Here is a 13,100-nt window from a genome sequence, read left to right on the forward strand (position 1 = left end):
TAAAAAAAAAAAAATTAGTCATTCTTCACAAAAATGAGTCCATTTATTTACAAGAATATAAAAGAGGTTACATTTGCAAGAATGGACAGAAGAACTGCTGGATTTGAGAGGGAGGGAGTGAGGGCGGGCGGGGAAGGGAGGCCTGAAAATCTCTCAAGGACTCTCAGGCAGGCTAGTATGAGGATGCCAGTCTGGGGAACAGTATTCGCTGCCAGTAAACATGGCCCTTGACAAATGGGTAAGTCTCGTTAGTATTGGCTCTCTTGTGCTCTCAGAATGTGCAAGTGGGAGGAGACGGGCCCTCCTCCTACTGGGAATTACTGGCTGTGCAGGAGGCCAGTGAGAGAGAGGGGAGCCTCTGGAGGGTTATGTCCCGGTGCTCAGTCCTTATCACAAATACAGCACAGCTTCCCGCTGCTGCCTGTCCTGAGTCCACGGCCCCACAGAGCCAGGCCCTCTGGGATGACTGTTTCTACATGTCCATCTCTGAACTTAGCGTCCTCAGGCCACAGTATCGCCAGCAGCCGCCCATCCCCTCCAGTAACGAATGTGTTATCTGTGTGGGACATGTTGACATGCACCATCACCACTAGCCTTCTCCCCAGGGCTCTGGAATATGTGCCCCCTAAGTGCCAAACACCCTCCCAAGAAAGCAGCTCATTCTCCCAAACCAAATGAAGAGAGAGCACAACTATGTGAAATCATCATCACACTGGATTTACTTTCATGCCTCAACACAGCTGTTCTTTCAGTGAGTGGCTCCGACAGGTCCCCCCGACACTTACTGGCGGCCCGGTAAATCCCGGAGGGCCAACAGGACCTTGCAGGCCCGGCAGTCCTGGCGAGCCCTGTAAGTTATTGAAAACAGAAGAATTACACGGGAAGTAGGAGAGACTCTGCGTGTGCTTATAGTTATTTAGCAAACGCTTACTGGTGTTCCTGGGGGTCCAGGAAATCCTCTTTCACCTTTCAACAGGGTCCCAGGCACATGGCCAATGATTTCACCTGGATCCCCCTGGGGGAATGAAAAAAGAGAAAAAAAAAATCAAAAATACTGGTATTTCTATAAAGAAACTGAGAACCCACTGAAGAAGAGGCGTGCATTACTGGTATGGAATCTGGGATTTAGGCTCTGTCTACACTTGGAATATACACACTGGCCGCCTCCCACTCACTGCTGCCCAGCGTCATGTGCCACAGACACGGCTCAGCCAGTGAAAGGAGCTACGGCACGTGCCCATGGCCATCCACCACCCCCACACCCCGCCACGAAGACAGCATGCATATCAGGGCCACAGGCTCCGAGCGCTCTCATGCAACAAAGATTACCTTTCACAAAAAGACCCAGGATGAGCATTTTTATAAAAGCAGGCTGTGATGGTAAATTTTATGTCTACTTGGCCAGGCCGATACCCAGATATTTGGTTAAGCCCCAGTGTGGATGTCCCCATGAAGGTGTTTTTGAGATAAGATAAACATTTAAATCAGTAGCCTCTGAGTAAAGTAGATTATTCTCCATAATGTGGGTGGGCCTCGTCCAATCAGGGGAAGGCCTCAAGAGGAAAGAAAAAACCTGACCTCCCTCAAGGAAAAGGGAATTGTGCCTCCACACAGCCTCTGAACTGGGATCCTGGGGTCTCCAGCCAGTCATCCTATCCTGTAGATTTTGGAGTTGCCAGCCCCCACAATTATGTGATTCCTGGGTGCCTGGGTGGCTCAGTTGGTTAAGCGACTGCCTTCAGCTCAGGTCATGATCCTGGAGTCCCGGGATCGAGTCCCGCGTCGGGCTCCCTGTTCAGCGGGGAGTCTGCTTCTCCCTCTGACCCTCTTCCCTCTCGTGCTCTCTCTCATTCTCTCTCTCTCAAATAAATAAATAAAATCTTTAAAAAAAAATTATGTGATTCCTTAAAATAAATCTATCAGGAGACATACATCTATGTCCATACACACATATGTACATAAATACACACACACCCCCTACTGGTTCTGGTTCTCCACAGAACCCTGACTAAAATACCAGACGATCATGAGGATGCCGTTTCTCAGCAGGACTGCTCCAAACACCTAGACACCCCTGCCCTCCGAACGGCTGTGCGGCATGGGGCACGCACCCTGAGTCAGATCAGCGGGAGCCGTGGCCCACCCACCTGGGAAGGACTTGTGGGCAGGGTTCTCTGCTCCCCCACGCCCAGGGAAGAATGCCGGAGGGGCCAGGGCAGGGCTAAGCACCTGCATGGATCCACCCCCGTGCCGGCTCATGGTGCAAGTGTGGATGAAGGACCTGCCCCCACTGGGCTGGGAGCAGGGACCCCACCGCTCGGGTACCACGGCAGGAGGGGCTCAGAGTTTCCCTTCCCCACCACAGGCAGAGGGTGCTGGGTCCCATCCTGACACAAAGGGACAGTCAAACTGAGAAAGGCCATGGATTTGCTCAGAATAAGGAGGGGGCGGTGGCAGGACACCAGGGATCTAACCTAAAGGAACTGGGGTTTTCCTGCAGGAATCACAGAGTTTACAATAGAGAGTGACTCCAGATTCCAGGCAACATGACGACGGTATTTAAGTGACACCATATAGATTAAACATGGTAACTGAGCACTTCTGTCCCATGGCTCAGGAAAAGGAGCATCACTGGGACTGTCTATGCAGAGAATTAATCTGGACTGGACTCACATCTGCCAATACTCACCATCACACTGTGCTTCCTATTTCTGCTTATTTCCTATTCAGAAATCGCACCCATCAAGTTTACATACTAAAATTTAAGTTTGTGCCTATGACTTAGATACTCGTGTAACAGAGCAGAGTTTAGACGAACACATTAACAGGCAATCAATCAACGAAGGTGATCTGAAATAAATGTGTTTGTCTGGCACGTGCTTTACTCCTGCAACGAACCCAGCAACGTGTATGTACGTACCTTCATTCCTGGTAATCCTGGCGGTCCCTGGAAAAGACAAGGGTGGCATCAGTTTCGTTTCTCTCAAAACATCATGAGCATTAAGATGTAAGTCCAAGAAAAGGAAAGAAAATGGAACAAAAAGAGAAGAATTACAACCAAAAAAAAGGAAATTCTGATGGAAACAGCACTATACTCACAGGATTTCCAGCGAATCCAGGCAAACCCGGGGGCCCCAGAGGCCCTGGCTCGCCCTGAGGGGACAGCAGAGACTCAGTCGGGTGCGAGACACACAGGACACCATTCCAGACAGCCCCTCAGTTACTCTGTCCTCCCCTTCTGAGATACTTCATTGGCTGCTGAAAATCCTATCCTAAAAATTATCTGTTACCAGCTTTATTGCCCAGTGCTACTTCATGATAGAAGATGTCTGTTTGAGAATATAATTAACAGGAACAAGGATTAATAATAGCATTTTCTTATTTGCTTTAGTAACAGATAAGTAAGAAATTCCATGTTTAAAGCAACTGCAGGATAAGAGTCCACAAAAAAGAAAGGCACAATTACATGTTTCTTGAACATTAAATATGGGGAAACTGGATCTCCTCATCAAACAAAGAGTGCTTTGAGGCAAGTAACTTTCCAACTGGGGCAAGTAAAACCGTGTTCACAGGACAGCACCGTCCGACCTCTCAACACGGGAAGTCCGGTAGCCTGAACATGAGGGAGGGGGTCTTCATCCCAAATTTACCTTTGTTCCATTGCATCCGGGGATACCTGGGGGACCGGGGGGACCGTCTTGGCCAGGAATACCCTGCAATCAATAAAGTGAAAAGGTAGCCAAAACAGGGTCACCCGATGGTGCTGTGTCACTCCCCTGAAATGTCTCCCCGAGGAAGCACGTGCATTTTATATACATACAGGCAGTCCTGGGTTTCCAGGGTAACCTGATGCTCCGGGGGGTCCCTGTAAGGATAGAAATGAGAGAATGCACTAAGTGCTGGGGCCCTCATCTCCTCCCACCTCACCCACCTGGCTAAGGGCAGCACCCACACCCAGCACATGGCATTCTGCCAGGGGCCCAGCCCACGGAGGCGGCAAGTCTACATCCAAAGCTGACCCGAATCACTTCTAAAATCAAGGCTGCACCCTCACAAAATAACTCTGTCCTCATTTCATACTTGGTGATTTCTAGGTGAAATATATTATTATATATAAAAACATATATGTTATATACATCATATGCATATAAATACAACTAAGTTACATATGTATAAACAGATAGAATTTACATTAAAAATTCAGATTGTTGAGGAGAAGAGTTTGTAAGATAAATCATCCCACTGCGGGGGAAGAAAACCAAGTCATTCCTGGTGGAGCTCTGGATCTTCTCCCTCCCTAACAGCGCCGGGACCCTCTCCACTGTCTCCTGCCCAAGGACTCAGGAGTGCCGGCAACTTTCTCCCCAGCTGGGTAACAGCGGAAGGAAATGCTGACAGTGTCTTTCCGTTTCTCCACTTTCAAAACGTGCTCTCCAAGGTCTTCATCTATGCATTTCCCAGGAATGGAAGTACAACACAAAAGTAGGGGGTGAAGAAGGCAGAGCGAGGTGAGCTCTCAAAATGTCACCGCTTTCCACAATAAAGGAAGCCCTTTTCTACAATGACTTGTAGACCTATCATCTCCCCAAATTAAAGCATGTCCGTGAGAGCCCGTGAGGAAGCACAAACGGGAGAAGCGCGGGCGAGAGAAGCCGCCACCAGGATGCGGGGGCGGGTGGAGCCGTGGCCAGCACTCACGTCAGCCCTCAGCAGGCCACACGCAGTGGCAGCTCCGGGCAGAGAGGCAGGGCACAGGACGGGCGGGGAGGAGGGACAGAGGGGGACGCCCCTCAGGACTGCTGGGAGGCAGGAGCGGGGAGAGAGCCGTCTCTGGGAGGCATCCCTGGACCACACTTGTACTCACTCTTGTGCCTTTCGTTCCAGGCAGCCCGGGTTCTCCAGTGTCACCCTGGAACCAAACAGAGATGCCACCGTGACAAGAACGCAGATCACCTTACCCCCGCCCCCGCCCCCACCGTGACGCACGCAGCCAAGCTTACCTTCTGTCCTGGGGGCCCCTGTGGCCCCTCGGGCCCTTGCATCCCGGGAAACCCGATGACACCTTGCAACCCTGGGAGGCCTCGCTCGCCCTACGAAGGAGCAGCAGGGCAGGCCAAAGGCATGTTAGAAGAAACGGAGGAAACGAACCGGTACTCACCCTTCCACGTGCCGCCCAGCCCCGCGCAAGTGTGTGCGGGCACGTGAAAGCCAACGCGGCAAACTAGCTCCTATTTCAGGAGGCCTGTCTCTACTGCACGTCAAGCTCTCTGAAGACAGGTATCTTCTTCATACACAACACCGAGCACAATGCTTTCTGTATACTATATGCCAAATGCTAAATAATTTGTTGGGTAAATAAAATAACGAATAGTTGGGGTTTTTTTCACCGAATTGATTGCGCGCGGATTCAACTAGTGGGATCATATTATCAGCAGGCACAGCGCGCTAGGACTCTGTAAGCAGACTGGCGGTCAAGTTCTTCCTTCAGATTCCTAGGAGCTGTGTAGACAGAGCTCACGGTGTGAGCTTCAGCACAAGATGCAGAGACTTCTCTGTGCAATCCGCAATCTGATAATGGGCGTTCAAAAGTGTCCTTAAAACGTGTTTTTTTTTGCAAAGGTATGATCCAAGTTTAATTATAGTCTCTGCCCTCGAGGAGCAAAAAGAAATAAGAAACATTATCTTTAAAACACTATTATTCAGGTGGCTATACACCTGAACACACACACATGTGGCCACAATACACTCAAAAAGGAAAAAGGACAGTCCAAAAGGCTGGGGTTCTGAGCCCCAAGCTGGCCCTTGAAGGGCGAATGCAAAATAAGTATGTGAGGTGAAAAAAGGAGTCAATGAGGCTGGGTGGTGGCAAGCAGATGGTGACGAGGTTGACCGAGGCTGCGTGAGCACAAGAAACTAAGCAAAAATACAACAAGCACAGAACGTGGAGGAAAGTGGCGTCCACCTCTGACACTGGAAACAGCATTTCTCCCAGAGGCATCGGCAAGCCCATGACCTGCTTACACGATATTTAAGGAAGACTGCCATTGTTAGATTGCCAACAGAAAATCACCCATCATCAGGATACAAAATCAAGAAGACCCATTTTCTTTACACACTCTGTGGACTCTAATGCAACCTTATGATACAAAGGAGCAGATGAGGCAGCCATTGCCAGCTGACTTTGAAAAGCAGAAGAAGGTCCTCTGGATGATGTAGTGACCTGTACTTTCTCAGTTTTGTCAGCTCAAAGTAAAAATAAACCGACAAGCTATACATTCCAGAACATCCACATGTACCCCCAGAAAGGCAGGTCACCACGGGTAACCGAGAAGTGCTGCACCGTGGCACAGCTGGAGGGAGACAGGGCAAGGACTCTAGAAGCCGCCCTTCCTTCCGAACCACTCAGCCAGTCCTGGCACTTGTTGGCAAATTCACTGCCTGTTGCATTTTTAAAAATGCAGAATGTGGTTCTGCACATGCGACTCCAACCGCTGTGCTTGCACGGACTGCAGAATTCACTGGAGGTGTGAGTCAAGAACAGCGTGTGAATCAATGTGAAGGAGACTATTGCAGAATCCAGGGGTATAATAAAATAGTGAATGGATTAAAGAAAATTAAGGCCTGCAGCCCGGCACACCGCTCTGGACAGCGGCATCCAGAGAACCGAGCCAGAGGAGCAGACACTGACAGCCCAGAGCCTTCAGCATAGGATCTGACACGGAATGCTGGCTCCTTCTCCCTAAGGCCTGGGACAGCTGGGGAAGAAAAGCACTCTCAGACCAAGACTGGTTCAACTGGAAGGCTACTCACATATATTCATTCTTAACCTGAACTAGTAAGAGTGTGTTACGACCGCAGAGAACGCTGACCACAGAGACACACCACACTTCGTCATCATGTCGACCTCCCTACTACTCGGATGTGGGAAAATTTTACCCGAAACAGAAGAGATTTGAACTGCAAACAGCTGGCTACAAAAACAAAATGAACACTGAATTGTGTCTCCCCAAATAGCCTCACATGACATCGGAAGGAAATGCGAGAGGCACATCAATGTAAGAGTTTCCAGTGCATTTGGTGGCATATTTTTAGTACTTAATTAGTATTTAGCTATATCACTATGAGACCCAGTGCAGATAAGACTTTATAATTCTCATTTTAACCGTGGAATGCATGGAGGCCGGGAGCCAGATTAGCTGATTTCTACAAGTTTCTCATTGAGTCAGCGCTAAAGCCAAAAATAGAAATGAGGTCAGCCTGCACCACAGTCCATGGTTTTTCTAGGTCACTAGAGCAAGTTGGTTCCCAGCAAACTGTTAAACAATTCACCAACATTAACTTATCCCCTTTTATGTCCATTTCAACAGATAGGGGCACTAGGATTCTGACGCTTAACTGACTTGTCACATGTCACCGGGTGACCCCTGCATGCTGCTGGGAACAGAACTCAGAAATCTGATTCCCAGTCCTTGCTTGCACACAGGAACACATTCTTTCCCAAATGTCACCGGAACGCTTAAGCAATCTGTATATCCCAAGAGTTTTGAAATTAAGTAGCTAAAAAGGAAGTGACTCCTCCATCAACATGGTTCTTGTTATCTCCCACATATTTTTTTTAACTTTCCCACTCTTTTGTTCAGACAAAAGTGCACAAGAATCATCTGATATCCCGTGCCCTGTCCAAAGCGATTATGGGCACCAGAGCAGAGCCAGCAGACAGGATAAACGTTCAAACAGCTCTACAGTTAGCTGGCAAGCAGTGCACACCGCCTGCAGGCCGCATTACTCCTCTGAGCTGTTAACAGGTCTCCACTGCCGTCGCAGGAAAAGCAGAGCGGGTTGTGCTGGTCGTGTGTAAGCCAGACAACGCAGCTGCAACAGCGAGACCACAACGCGGCCACCCCCGTGCTGGAGCTCAAGGCAGGATGCACACAGTCTGAACCCCTGAGAAATAGGCCCCTGAGTCACCTAGTTCCCATGATGTGTCAAAGGCAAGGTCCGAAAGGACATGGCGGCCACATAATCGTGCCAGGCACAAATGGAACCCACAACCAGGGTTCATCACAGTCGAGAACATTTCAGTGGACGAAAGAAAAGAGAAGTTGGTAAAACATTACACAAAAGTTTTGATGCAATTGCATTTAACAGTTTTATTCTTCAACGTCAGTGCAATGTATTATACTAATTAAAAAGAAGTTTATGTACCAACAACAGTGAAGTGATTACCACTGCATCCTCAAATGATGGAATTCAGAATTTAAAGAGGAAGACCAAAATGCCATCGTTATAAAGATGAAAGAATACAGCCACAGAGAATAATCTTGGCATCAAAATTAGCTATTCTAAATTGGGCATGAAATAGAGTTTCATGGACGGAGTAACTTAAAAATTTTGCATAAAATATGTATTATCTAAAGCACGGACATACTTTTAAAAACTCCATAAAATATGGGAACAAAAGACTGTTATAGTATCAATTATTTCCCTTCCTCTTAAAATGCTTATGGAAACAAGTTCATAATGGAAATCAAAGGCTAAAACACTACCCCTTCCTATCTAAGTCAGAAATCCAAACTCAACTGAGGCTCCCAGGATGGCTGAAATTGAAATAATGTGAAGCTTCCAACTCCGAAGGATAACATAATTACCAACAACGAACACTGAAGTTAACGAAAAATAGATCTAGAATAAGCAGTCACCAAGTCTTACTATCAGAGGCCATATTATGCCTGTTTCAACGGTCAGCATGGGATCACATTGTTTTAGTTAAATTTTAAATTTATTTTTCACATCTAAAATAATGGACAGAAGCACAACCAGAAATGTTTCCCTGCCTCTGGGCAGGCCCGACTGTAGTGGGTAGAGCCATCTACACCTACTTGTGCTTGGGTTCATCCATTACAAAGCAGAACAGACCCAACAAGCGAGGTCAACTAGATTTTGTGGCTGGGATTCCACCTCTTGGAAGTAAGTATTTTAACGGCGGGGATACAGTTTTGTTCATTCACAGTGTTTGGCACAATCTTTGAGTTCGATAAAAGTGGTGTGTGGATGATGAATTAAGCAATAGTGTACATGACCGTTAGCATGAAACAAGGCTGCACGTACGCATCCTGGGAACTGAGAGCGTGGTTACAAGTAAGGTGACCAGGCAGCTGGGGCCCCCTCCCCGGTCTAAAGCCTCATGGGCACCATCGGAGCCTGGGCGACACATGCGCCTGTGGCCGAAGCAGCTGCAGGGAGAGCAAGCCACGGTCAAGACATGACACTGGATCAGCTGGTTTTTTTCTGTCATTGGTGCCTGGAGATTTCAACTTCCAAGCAAAGCTGCAAATGACTGAAGGAATGAGAGCATTTGCTTTTGGAGCCAGACCTCACCAAGAATTCAGCGATGGGGAAATGATTTCAAATGATGGGTCACAGTCAACGGGTGACACAGGACTCAGCCAAAAATTCCACAAGAGCAATTCTTTGAGCCCAAAAACCATCAGACATCTGCAGGACCGTTTCCTGAATGCCGACACTGTTGGGAAAGTGGTGGGAAGTGTCACGGGGTCCTGGAAAAACTGTGTGACGAGGCCCCACTGGGAGCTCCATCCACATGGCGAAGCCTGACATCATGGCGGCACTCCCGGCGGCGGCGGCAGGGCGGGGGGGCAGTACGAAGCTGGAGCCCTACACACGCTTCCCTAAGAAGGGGACGTGCATACTGATTCTCCTTTGCACTATGAGACATGTACCTGGATTCCTAAAAGAATGCATGTATGTTAATGTACACCATGCTTCTTTGATGAATTAAATATAACAAGAAAATTGTTTCATGAAACCACTCTATCATTACTATTGTTTCTTGCATTTAATATTTTAATATTAAAGCAGGAAAGACTAAGATAATCAAGGTCAAAAAATATGGCTACCAATCTTTATTTTCTTCCCCGAACTCTGACTTTCTCTCTCAAGCCCTGGTGATGTTCAGCTTGAAAGTCAGTATTTGGAATCTCTATGTTGTGGCTCTCCAGCAAATATGTGTTAAGAGCTTTAACAATTATATATGCAGGGGGACCAAAGATAAGCGTTTAAGATTTTATTCCTAGAAATGAGGACATTCCCACCTTTACAAATTCAAGGGAAGAGAAGAATCAGAAAGGTGTTAAAAAGAAAGAAAAAAAAAAAAACAAAAAAAAACAAAAAATCCCCCAACCCATGACCTTTCAGTTCATGACCTGGTGTGCTATCAGATCCGCTCTCTTCCTAGGAGCACTCTGAACCCATCCTGCCTCTGCTAACCCGTGGGGGTTGGTCTGGTCAAGCAGACCCACCCCACTTCTCGCCACATTAACTCCGCCAGGCTTGCTGTGACTTCTGGGGCTGCAGATGGTCGAGTCTGCATGGAGAATTGGGTCAACCTGCGTGCTGAGCCGTGGGAGTGGGAGCTGGCTGGAAGGCCTTTCTTTCCCTCTGCCCACCTGCACAGACCAGACTGCAGCTTTAGGCTGGCCATCCTGCCGCAGCGATGCTGGGCAGAACCACTCTCCAGGCAACAAAGATCCGTCTCCTAGACAAGGCCCGCGCATGCCCAGCTGATAGCTTGTCAGCCTCAGACAGCCCACAGATACAGCATACACAGAACCTTCTCCAAGTCTCCGTGTTCAGGGACAGACTTCCTTTGGATAAATCCCAGTGCTGAAACACTTGAGCCCACGGTAAATTCTAGCACAATTCTTGGAATCTCAGCATTGCTATGAGGCTGCCTGGTAGAGCTCACGGCTCAAGTCACACATAACACGAAACTAGCAGAGCGACCGAGTACAGACGAGGTAGGTGCACAAATTTATTTCTGATCACTGGGCATTTGCAAAGAAGAGAACCCTAGATCCTTTCTGATCTACAAAACTCCACTTTGTACGTCAACTTGTGAGAAAAAAAGAATTGCAAAGAGTTCTTCACAAAATACTTCCTAAAGAACTGTCATTCAACACAAAAACTTGAAAGAGCTCTAAGTGCCGTCTCAATATAAATCGAAGACGGCTCCCCTAAAGCCATCTGAGAGCAAACTGTTCAACTTCACTGATCTAGTGAAAAAAACTTTCTAAAATGAAAGGCACACTTGAGTGCTGACAACCTGTTGGTGGCGGGGGGGAGAGAAAATCCCCCCTGAGAGTCTTCCAAAGGTCCTCGGGACCTACAGAAAGTTCCTGACATTTCCCCCTAGTTGGAGCCGAGGACTGCGGTCTTTAGCAGCAGGCGTTCACTTCAATCATGTGTTTCACACTCTTTCTGAAAAACCAGCCTAACTTTTCATTAATTCTTCCTCTGAAGCAGTAATCTGCTCAAAATATTTCTAAGTATAAATATTTTAAGTCATTCCCCTGAAGGAGTCAGCTTCCCAAATTGGAAATAAGAAAAATACTGTGGTAACTTTTTTCCAGTATCGTGGATGTATTCAGTCAAATCCCGGGTATACGTTTCCTGATAAAGGGAATCTAATCGATAGCTTATTTCCATATTCCCACCAAACCACAACCAAATGCAGTTTGTTCTCCAGAAACATTTGTATTTCCTGGCCTCACGCTCCTTTAAACACAATCAAATTTCAATGAGAAGGTTCACATCTCTTGATGGGTTTTCCTACAGACCCCCACCCACCCTGCTCTGCGCTACACCCCGGCTGTCCACCGCCTCCTGGGCCAGGGTCCCCACCCCCGGGGCACCATCCGGCCGGACTCAGAGAGGGACGCTCCCACCTGAAATGTTTGTACTCCTGCTCCACGCACACCATCCCCTAGCACCCGGGCACAGCCCCAGGATCTCAGCTAAACATCCTTTCTCGGGGAGGCCTCGCAGACACAGGGGATTTGAAGAAAACTATTACATCTAACCGACCCAGTTCAACTAAGGGGCAATAAGTGAAGGGTGAACGGACTTTGAGAGGCTCCTGTCCAAGGAAAGCCCCCCACGGCTCTGGCTTCCCACCACCAGGGGGCGCAAAGGGACTACACTTTTTTCGAATTAAACCCCGTGGAACCTGAAGCTTTCAGCCTCTTAAACATTCATTATATTAATATATTATCTGTTCAGTGCCGTTGAAGATATTAGCATGGGCACAGCTCAGAGAAATCAGTTTAATAAGGTCTAAAAGACAGAACACCCAGGGAAAGAAAGAATTTTAATTAAATATGAAACTAGTAACTTGAACATCAAGGCTACTGAGTGGCAGGTGAATGCCGATGACTCCACCCATAATACGAATTATGGCTATTTCTCAGACTGCTTTGTCCACTCATTTTATAAACTGGGAGTATCTGAATCTAACAGTAATACAGAAAAAAAGTAAATTCAGTTTTCTGAATGACAGCACAGAAATAGTACACCCTAGAAAAATGTTAAGTCCTACAAAACACTCATGAAACAAGTACAGATAGGACATCAAGGAGGTCTCTAAGGAAAGTTACTAACTACCCAACTGCCAGGGGAATTTGCTTAAAGGCTTCTCTCTGGTCCCTTCTACTGCAAGTTTATAGGAAACCTATACATAAGGAAATTTACCCATTCTCCTGATTTTTGTCATCTGTGAGGGAAAAAAAAAAATCCAACCAATTTTTAATGGCCTCCAAAAAAGATGATTAACATCTCCCTTGCTAAAAACTTAATTTCATGACACGGAATTCTCATGAAAGTCAGAATCACGAATACCTCTACCTAATCCTGTTGCCGTACATCCTGCTTCTCATATATAGACTTAAAGATTGTGTTTTAAAGCAGGAAAACAGTACAGAAAAGGTGCTATACTGCAGCTCCGACCATCCCTGTGGCTGTGGCAGGCTGTTCATGTAGCGCACTGCAGTGAGTAGGGGGCAAAATCCAGCTGCAGCTCAGCATCAGCCCAGCGGGGGGAGGAGGCACCGGTCCAACAGGCACAGAGCTGAGCAAAGTGCAGGAGCATCAAAGCCACCAGCTAGGAAGAGACCCTACACAGGGGTTCTATTTATGAATGAGTGCTTACCACACTGTACTGGGGTTGGGGGGGGAGCGATGATCATGCCTGAGGAGAGCTGCCCTTTCACTCAACAGCACCGGCGCCTTTTTTAAGTTCCATGAGG

General features: G+C 47.5%; 1 protein-coding gene across 1 annotated transcript in view; it reads right to left on the minus strand.

The window, feature by feature from the left end:
* Nucleotides 1–13,100, minus strand: part of COL4A1 (collagen type IV alpha 1 chain) — a 140,139-nt gene that overhangs the window by 53,929 nt on the left and 73,110 nt on the right. Inside the window, exons 3-10 of the mRNA XM_073887444.1 lie at nucleotides 5,001–5,090; nucleotides 4,865–4,909; nucleotides 3,821–3,865; nucleotides 3,651–3,713; nucleotides 3,100–3,153; nucleotides 2,921–2,947; nucleotides 932–1,015; nucleotides 767–848 (exon numbers count right to left, since the gene is read on the minus strand). Coding sequence (XP_073743545.1) covers nucleotides 767–848; nucleotides 932–1,015; nucleotides 2,921–2,947; nucleotides 3,100–3,153; nucleotides 3,651–3,713; nucleotides 3,821–3,865; nucleotides 4,865–4,909; nucleotides 5,001–5,090 — 490 coding nt within the window. The remainder of the gene's footprint in view (nucleotides 1–766; nucleotides 849–931; nucleotides 1,016–2,920; nucleotides 2,948–3,099; nucleotides 3,154–3,650; nucleotides 3,714–3,820; nucleotides 3,866–4,864; nucleotides 4,910–5,000; nucleotides 5,091–13,100) is intronic.

The sequence above is a fragment of the Callorhinus ursinus genome, unplaced genomic scaffold (assembly GCF_003265705.2).
Source record: "Callorhinus ursinus isolate GAN/ISIS: 27379988/994484 unplaced genomic scaffold, GSC_fseal_2.0 scaffold79, whole genome shotgun sequence".
Classification (NCBI taxonomy): domain Eukaryota; kingdom Metazoa; phylum Chordata; class Mammalia; order Carnivora; family Otariidae; genus Callorhinus; species Callorhinus ursinus.